This window comes from Sinocyclocheilus grahami, unplaced genomic scaffold (genome assembly GCF_001515645.1).
Source record: "Sinocyclocheilus grahami isolate Dianchi unplaced genomic scaffold, SAMN03320097.WGS_v1.1 scaffold54.1, whole genome shotgun sequence".
NCBI lineage: Eukaryota > Metazoa > Chordata > Actinopteri > Cypriniformes > Cyprinidae > Sinocyclocheilus > Sinocyclocheilus grahami.
This window is the reverse complement of record NW_015505233.1, coordinates 5173525-5182174: the sequence shown is the minus strand read 5'-3', so window position 1 is coordinate 5182174 and position 8650 is coordinate 5173525. Positions and strand designations below refer to the sequence as shown.

General features: G+C 37.5%; 1 protein-coding gene across 1 annotated transcript in view; it reads left to right on the top strand.

Annotated features, from left to right (window-relative positions):
* LOC107583540 (protein FAM98A-like) overlaps window positions 1-8430 on the top strand; it is a 9940-nt gene extending 1510 nt beyond the window's left edge. The window contains exons 2-8 of the mRNA XM_016269799.1: window positions 1847-1995; window positions 2388-2522; window positions 2926-3110; window positions 5549-5629; window positions 5752-5868; window positions 5985-6152; window positions 6991-8430. Coding sequence (XP_016125285.1) covers window positions 1847-1995; window positions 2388-2522; window positions 2926-3110; window positions 5549-5629; window positions 5752-5868; window positions 5985-6152; window positions 6991-7626 — 1471 coding nt within the window. The 3' untranslated portion in view covers window positions 7627-8430. The remainder of the gene's footprint in view (window positions 1-1846; window positions 1996-2387; window positions 2523-2925; window positions 3111-5548; window positions 5630-5751; window positions 5869-5984; window positions 6153-6990) is intronic.
* The last annotated feature ends 220 nt before the right edge of the window (window positions 8431-8650 follow it).

Here is an 8650-nt window from a genome sequence, read left to right as displayed (position 1 = left end):
TGCAGGGCTCCAGCGCGGATGAATCTAATGTTCTGAAGAGTGTGTGTGACAGTCAGTCACAGCACCGGTGTGGATATTTACTGTACTTCGCAATCACAGATTCTAGCCTACGTCTTGGAATATGACCCAAATAATAATTTTCACCGTATATTGAAATATAGTATATTGCCATCTGAACAAGTAAGTAACTAGTCTGCCACGTTTGTTGTTCTGACCAACTGAGGAAAAAATCATTACCATAAATCTAGCTACCAATGGTGATAAAATCTAAAGATCGGTTAGCTCATATCACATCAAACCGTTCAAATTATTATTATTGTTATACTTTATTCTCAAATGATTAATGTTAACAACAACAGCATTGGTGACTATGAGTAGGCCTATAGTGTGTACTGGCGTGTAGATTTCAATTTCTGCACAGTCTAATTGGCATACTCTTCGAATTTCATATTAAGAAATTCCTTGAACCCAAAAAGCTAATTATACTCCCATAGAACTGTTTTTCTTTAAAATACAAATCATTGTAATCCCAGGCTATCTGTAATCAGAAGCACATTTATAACTGGAATAAAAATTAATTTCATTCACATGTGTTTCATAAACACATAATCCTTTATGGATTACAATCCGCCATCAAAATTATACATTTAATTATTCTGGCTGTTGTGAGAAAAGGCTATAAACGATCGGCCACCTGCAGCATCCTCACATGCAATAGCCTACTAGCCGGGACAACTTCTTTATGTTTACAGACGTGACGTAATGACGCAGTGCCATGCTCAAGTTTCCCGGGAAAACCTACCCGTACCACTCAAATTAGAAAACATTATTATAAGCTAACCGTTGTGAATCAGGCTAAAGTAAGGCGATAGTTTTGAACACTGGCTGGTTATGTACTAGCTCAAATATTGATTTCGGATAATTTTTTACCAAAAAAAAGTTACGGACTGCAGCTTTAAAGGCACAATATGTAAGATTTTTTTATTAAAATATCCAAAAACCACTAGAACAGTGTTATATATTTTGCTGACTTGTGTACTTACATTATACCAAATGTTTCGAAGAATGTTTAAATCCAGAGAAATAAGCCATTTTAACTAGTGACACGGACCGTGTCTATAGTGTCATTGTGTCGCCTGCCAATGACGTCATACACCCTCGATTTTTGTTTTGTAGAAAACATGGAAACACCCAAGACGCTTTAATATGTTGTGCATTTTATTAGACGGGTGACGACCACACAGAGAAGCATTATAACAGAACTTTCAAATGTATCTAGTTATGATAAAACAGCGCTGCTTTTCCCCCACATATGCACGACCGGAAGGAGGGGAAGCGGTCGACTGTGGCATAATAAAAGCTCCGCTGCTTTCTAGCCATGTGTCACGCTCGTTCAGCGGCCTCGTTTCGCTTCGACGGCTTTCAGCCTCACCCTGCTTCATTCTACTACATTAATAAATCATTAGCTCATCCATGAACATGATTTTAGCCAGAGTCCCATCGAATTGCATCGGCTGTGGGGATGAAGACGACAACTCCCATGATTCGGCGTCATCAAACTACGCCTTTGCCTCTTTGTTTATTTTGAATACGCGCCCTCTAGTGGCGAAAATTACATATTGTGCCTTTTAAGTATATTGTCTCATTTTCTTAATTTAAAGCATCTAGCTTTTTCAAAATACATACCAGAGGTAAGCATGCTTAGATATTGCACTATTGCAACATCAAAGGGTCACTTCACATTCTCCTAAATAGCAGGGGAAGTGCAGAATGACACAGGACCATCTCAAAATGCAAACATAAGCAAATAAAGTGCTCTGAAAAGTGTGTATGTGTGTGTTTGCAGATACCAGGGTCCACTCCTAGAGGACGGAGCTCTTGAGACGGCTGTGACTGGTGGTGCTGCATCTCCAGAGTTCACTAAACTGTGTGCCTGGCTTGTGTCTGAGCTCAAGCTCTACTGCAAACTAGAGGAGAATGTGCAGGCGACCAACTGTGAGTGTGATCCCGCACATACAGTGGGGCAAAAAAGTATTTAGTCAGCCACCAATTGTGCAAGTTCTCCCACTTAAAAAGATGAGAGAGGCCTGTAATTTTCATCAAAGGTATACCTCAACTATGAGAGACAAAATGAGGGAAAACAAATCCAGAAAATCACATTGTAGGATTTTTAAAGAATTAATTGGTAAATTCCTCGGTAAAATAAGTATTTGGTCACCTACAAACAAGCAAGATTTCTGGCTCTCACAGACCTGTAACAACTTCTTTAAGAGGCTCCTCTGTCCTCCACTCGTTACCTGTATTAATGGCATCTGTTTGAACTTCTTCGAGACTAAGAAAGTGTCAGTCAGAATGTGAATTATTGGTTCTGGGTGTGGCTTGTTCAGGTCCGAGCGAGGCTGAGGGGTTTCATCTGGAGATCAGTGGTCTTTTAGCTGAGCTGTGCTGTCCATATCCTGCTCTCATCACTGGAGAGGTCACCAAACGTCTTCTGAATGCAAACAATTGCCTGTTACTGCTGAGTATGTAAACAAAATAATTTGCTCATTCCTGTGAATCTTTATGAAGCTTTTAAAATGGGGTTGTTGCTGAATTTTGTTACTTGAAATAAAGTTAACTAAAAATAAGTTAACTATAAATAAAAAAATATTAATTTCAACTTTTTTCAGCTAGTTGCCAAGGCAGCAGTTCTCGTTTTTCTTGTATTTGAACTTGATTTACTAAAACAAGTACAAATGAGCTAAAAATTAATATGCACTATATGCACTAGAACACAACAAAATGACTAACTAAAATGAAAATGGCACAAATAAAAATTCACAATATAAATAAAAACAACTATATTATCTCAATGGTACTAAAGTAACATAGCTTCAAGATCCTTGTACATCATAAATATTATTCATATTCATACCATTCTTCCAGGCTTCTTGATCTCCGAGCTTGAGTCGTCTAGGATGATCCTGGTGAACCAGCCCCAGAAGAAGGAGCAGGAGACAGGTGGCAGTAAAGTCTTCATGGAGCTGAAGGGCATCTGTATGGCTCTGGGCATGTCCAAACCTCCTCCTAACATCACCATGTTCCAGTTCTTCAGTGGTATTGAGAAAAAGGTGGGGTTTAATTACAGGCAATTTATATTAATGTATATTAAATGTGTGCACACACATTGGCTCACTAACGGATTTGTGCAGAAAAACTTCTGTGTGTTATTTCAGTATTATTTATATGCTGCTGTAGTATTTATTAATATTTTGAGTTAGCTTTAAAAAACATTTTTTCTTTTTTAATTGAAAAATATGAAAGCAGACGTAATAGAAGGTAACAAAACAAACAACAACAATAAAAACAAACAGATAGATAGCAAGAGAGAGAGAAAATGATAAAATAATAATAGTATTATAATAATAGTAGTAGTAGTAACATTCAGTTGTAACATATACGAATATAATATAGACACATTTGTTATGACATTGATTGCTTAGAAATATTTGCAGTGGATTTGGTTAATGCAGAGAAGAGAGAGAAAAAAGGATTTTAAAAAATGAAGCAGAAGGATCACAAACAATGATGTAAGGAATATAATCTTTCAACAAATATAAGTAGATTATTAAATATCACTGATGATGATGATGATAGACAGGAGATACATTTCCTCACTTGAATATGTATATAAAGTTAAAAAAGTATTCATTATTGTTGACACCACTGCTGTTCTATAAATTCAAAAAAAATTACTACATAAATAAATAAATAATAAATGGGGGGGGGGGAGCAAATCTAAATAATTACAAAGCAAGAGATGTTGAGATGAGAAAAAGTGAGAGTAGAGAGGTGAGAGAGAGGAAAGTTAAATTTAAAATAGATTAAATATAGAAAGAAAGGGAGGTGGAGTAAGTGGAATAATAAAGGAAGGGGAGAGGAATATTGAGATACTGATGGTTTGTCAAACTAATGATGGAGAGAGATGGCGAGACAAAACGTGAACCCGTTTCCTTACATCGTAGGTCATTGGCAGGCCCCTTCTAGATCATTAGTGCATGACCTATTTGCAGCCTCGCCTTAATTCACAGACATTACAGTATGGTGTTCACAAGTCATGCTATTGAAGTCACTGCTTCAATCAGTTGTCTTCTGACAATAATAGAAATAATAATAATAGTGGAAATAATAATAAAGAAAAAGAAAGGAAAAAATTTTAATAATGCTGCCAATATTATTATGATGATAATAGAAAACAAAATGTTTTGGAAGTGTTTCCTTATAGATATTTACCATTTTTTTCTCTTCCCCCCCTCTTTCTCTTTCCCCTTTTTTTCCCTCCATCCATCCTCTCTATTTATTTTATTCACTTTTTTCCTTTTTCTCTCCCCTCTCTGTACATAAAGCAGGTATATATTCAAATTCAATGTGGGGGCAATAATTCACAAATCAGGGTAACTTGATATCTAGGAAAGGAGCAATTGAGCCATATAGTTGTTTAAGTTCAGAAGTCTTATGTTTGAATATGGCTGTCTGTTTTTCTTTATTAATGTAATCTCTTCGTAATTATTGCCTTTGTGTACAAGAGATTTTGTTTTTGTTTTTCCAATTAATTAAAATTGTTTTCTTGGCGATTACTAGAGACAGAATATTGGGGTGACGTACTCCGGTGGGGGGGTTTATTTGTGAATCATCACCTAGTAGACATAGAGTTGTGGGGATTTCGCAGTTAAAATAGACAGATAGTTTAGTAGTAACATCTTTCCAAAACGGAATAATTGATGGACAGGACCAAAGTGCGTGCAGATCATCTGTCATCTGAAATATTGAGTGTGCAGTGAGTGCATTTTAAACAACAATTTGTATTGTGTTAAATGTATTCTATATATTTAATATATTGTATATTGATTTAGTTGAATTTTGGTATTTCCACTCATACTGAATGTGCCGATACAAATTTGTCTCCAGAAAGTATTGTCTGTGATTGTGTTTAGGTCCTTTTCTCATTGATTAACCGGAATTAAGTACATTGTATCTGTAGATATAAATAAAGTGTAGAAAAAGAGTTAGCTTTTAATTTTAATGTTTAATTTTAATTTTAGTAATTTTATGTGCTTTTGTAATTTTTATTAGTTTTCTTTTATATTATTTAGATTATTTGTAAGTTTAGTACATCGTCTTAAACTTACTTTATTTCAGTTAGTAAGAAAACACTTTTTGACTTTTGTTTGCGTTTAAGTGTTTTATCTAATATTTTATTTTATTTCAGCTTTATTTATCATTTTTAATAGTTTTAGTATTAGATGAAAATAAAACCAGTTAAAACTGATTTACAGTTTCAAATCATGATTTGTTAATAAGTGTTTTTTTATTTTTTATTTAGAGCCAGTTCTAATTATTAACTGCAGTTACACATTCTATTTAGAATAATCCAGATTAATCAACATTAGAATGATGCACCTGTTGTGAAAAATCTTTTCTGCTCATATAAGAATGCATGTACATGTTTATTGGTGAATGAGAATCATTGTTTTTTTGTATGTTCTAATCAAATGCAATTTTCCCACAGCTGAAGGAGGCTTTGTCCAAGGTCCCTCCAACTCATATAGGAGAACCTCTGCTGAAGAAACCACTGGGCCCTGTACATTGGGTTAGCTCCGATTTAGATTTTTATCCTCTAAAAGCACTAAACTAACCATTTTAAATTTGAACATTGAGTTCAATTTGGAAATGTTCATTGAAAGTGTGTCTTTTTTTGTCTTAAACATCCAGGAGAAAATTGAAGCAATAAACCAAGCACTTGTGAACGAGTATGACGTCAGAAGGAAAATGTTGCTGAAACGACTGGATGTGACGGTGCAGTCTTTTGGCTGGTCAGACAGAGCCAAGGTACAAGAATCTCTCTTTTACTTTGTATATCATAAAACACTGATTAAACTAGTAGAATGAGCAAAAATGTGACCTGAATTAAATTGAAAATCACTTTGCTTTGTAATTCTATACAGACACGTGCTGATAAACTTTCAAAAGTGTACCAGCCTCTTCGAGTGGCGCTGGCCACTAAAAGCAGGGTGTCTGTGGCCCACCTGTTTGCTGCTAGAGAAGATTTATCAAAGATCTTGAGAACCAGCAGTGGTCACATCAGGGAGAAAACAGCCTGTGCCATTAACAAGGTGGGTTAGTTTTGAATGTACTTTCGCTTTCTAAATGTATGTTTTTACCGATTCTTTTGTAGCTGCACTATTTCAGAAGTTAGGGGTTGACAAGATTTTCAAATGTATTTAAAGGAAGTCTCTAATGCTCACTAAGGCCGCATTTATTTGATCAAAATGCAGTAAAAACAACAATATAAGTGTAATTACAATAAAAAAAAAAGTTTTTTATATTTTAATATGTTAAAGGGGTCCTATTATGCTCTTTTACGAAGTCTTGATTTTGTTTTGGGGGTGTACTAGAACAGGCTCTCATACTAGGTTGTTTGAAAAACACATTATTTTTCACATATTTTTCATTATTTTAAAGTTCATGTATTTCCTCAGCGACCAGCACGGATAAGCTCTAGGCATGACGAAGCGGATATCGTCCTCTTTTGGAAGGCCAAACAAAGTAGTTTCTCTTTCACAACGAAACACACAGCACCTTCACGACATGGCGGCGGCAGCAACAATACTACAGCGAGAATAAAAGTTACGCCTTCTTTCTTTGCGTGAACATTTGGGCGGCGTTATGCAAATATTCCCACATCGTGACGTAGATATGTGGGGGCGTGTTAGAACGAGCCATTTAGGTAGGCGTGGTTAACTCTTTACTTTTATAAAGAATATCTCTTTGGATTTGAGACTTGTCTTTGCAACTTTACAGATCTTCTTTATGCACCAAGTGCTTGTAACACTCCAAAGTGAAAGGAAAAATTGAAATCGCATCATATGACCCCTTTAATTTCATTCCTAAAAATAAAAGGCTAAGCGGTAGTGTACATACCAGAGAATTTATTATTCTTGTGTTTATTAGGTCCTGATGGGTCGTGTTCCTGATCGAGGAGGGAGACCCAATGAGATCGAAGCCCCACCTCCAGAGATGCCCACATGGCAGAAACGGCAGGATGGTCCACAAGGTGGTGGCGGAGGACAGTACTACTCCGGTGGCGGAGAAGGTAGAGGTGGTGGACGAGGTGGTTACGATCAGCAGCAGGGTGGCCGTGGAGGTCATGAGAGAGGAGGTGGAGGCAGAGGTGGAAGAGGAGACCACCGTGGAGGTAAAGCGCAGGGGAACTGGCAGGACGGCTCTGGCGGAGGTGGATACCAGGGTCATTACCAGGACGGTGGATATCGAGGAGGAGGAGGCTACCAAGGAGGCCAGCAAGGACCGGGGTACCCAGGAGGAGGATATCAGGGCGGAGGTGGAGGTGGAGGTTACCAGCATGAGGGCTACTATCAGAATGGAGGACGACACCAGGAGAGAGGAGGAAGGGGTGGGCGCGGGGGTAGAGGAAGAGGAGGAGGAAGAGGAAGTGGGCAGGGAGGAGGATGGGGTGGAAGAGGAGGGCAGAATTATAACCAAGGGGGGCAATTTGAACAATTCTTTCAGCAAGGTGGGCAACAGTATAACCAGGCCGGCTTTGGCCAGGGAAGACAGTTTACTAGCTGAAAACAGACTGTTACTGCGATCTACAGCTTCAAAACGGACCCACAATTCTCTTGAGGGTGGGAGAATATGAGAGACGCAGGCCTCTGAATGAGCAGACAGGCATTACATCTCATAATTCCCATGGTGCCTCTGGAGTTTGTTTTACAGAGATCTCCTCTGAATGAACAATGCGCTTCTACACGTGGACGGTTGGTTTAGACGGATCTGCTTCCAGCAGACCATTTAAGCTGCTTTAGTTATTTGGAAGTGCGAGGTTGGGTTGGTAGAATCTCCTAGGATGAACTTTGGTGTGTTACTGGGTTTGTTTTCTTCCTTCCTCATTGATGATTGACATCGGTCCAGTCTACTGCCTGATCTCGCTGCCCCGACTCTGAATCTGACAAAGCCTTATACTAGGAAGTGATCAAACTTTTGTTATTCTAGTTTTATGGAAATGTAACTTTTTTTTTCCATCTCACTCAGTGAGATTTTGTTAACGTATGAATAAAGGTCAGCCGAGTTCTCGCCGCTCACGTGTGAATGTTCGGTTGCTGACTGTGTGGAAACCCCGAGATTGATTGACTGACTTGTTTTGAGCTTTCTACTGGTTTGGGAAAGAGTGGATACAGTTCACCTTTACAATGTTTAAAGGTTTTGGAATGATTAAATCGTAAAGAAAAGAGCTCACTGTCGTGGTGGATTTTTATTTTTGTAATCACAGAAAACTGATCAGTTTCAAATGAAGATTTTTTCTTGCATTATTATAGTGGCAATAAAATATCAGAAGTTATAATGATAGAAACAACTTTACTAAATTAAATACAAGAGTTCTACAGAAACTATGCAGATTCCTATGATGCAGTGTGATTGTGACGTGCTTAGAAATACAGTGGCCACATGGGGGTGATAGATAGCCATTTATTTTAGTTTAATACCTGCAAAATGGCCTAAACAAATTTCTAAACATTCAAAGTCACTTAATCAGTTTTAAACCAGTCATTAGGAAACATTAAACACAAACTAGAATATGTTTTTAAAGCTACAG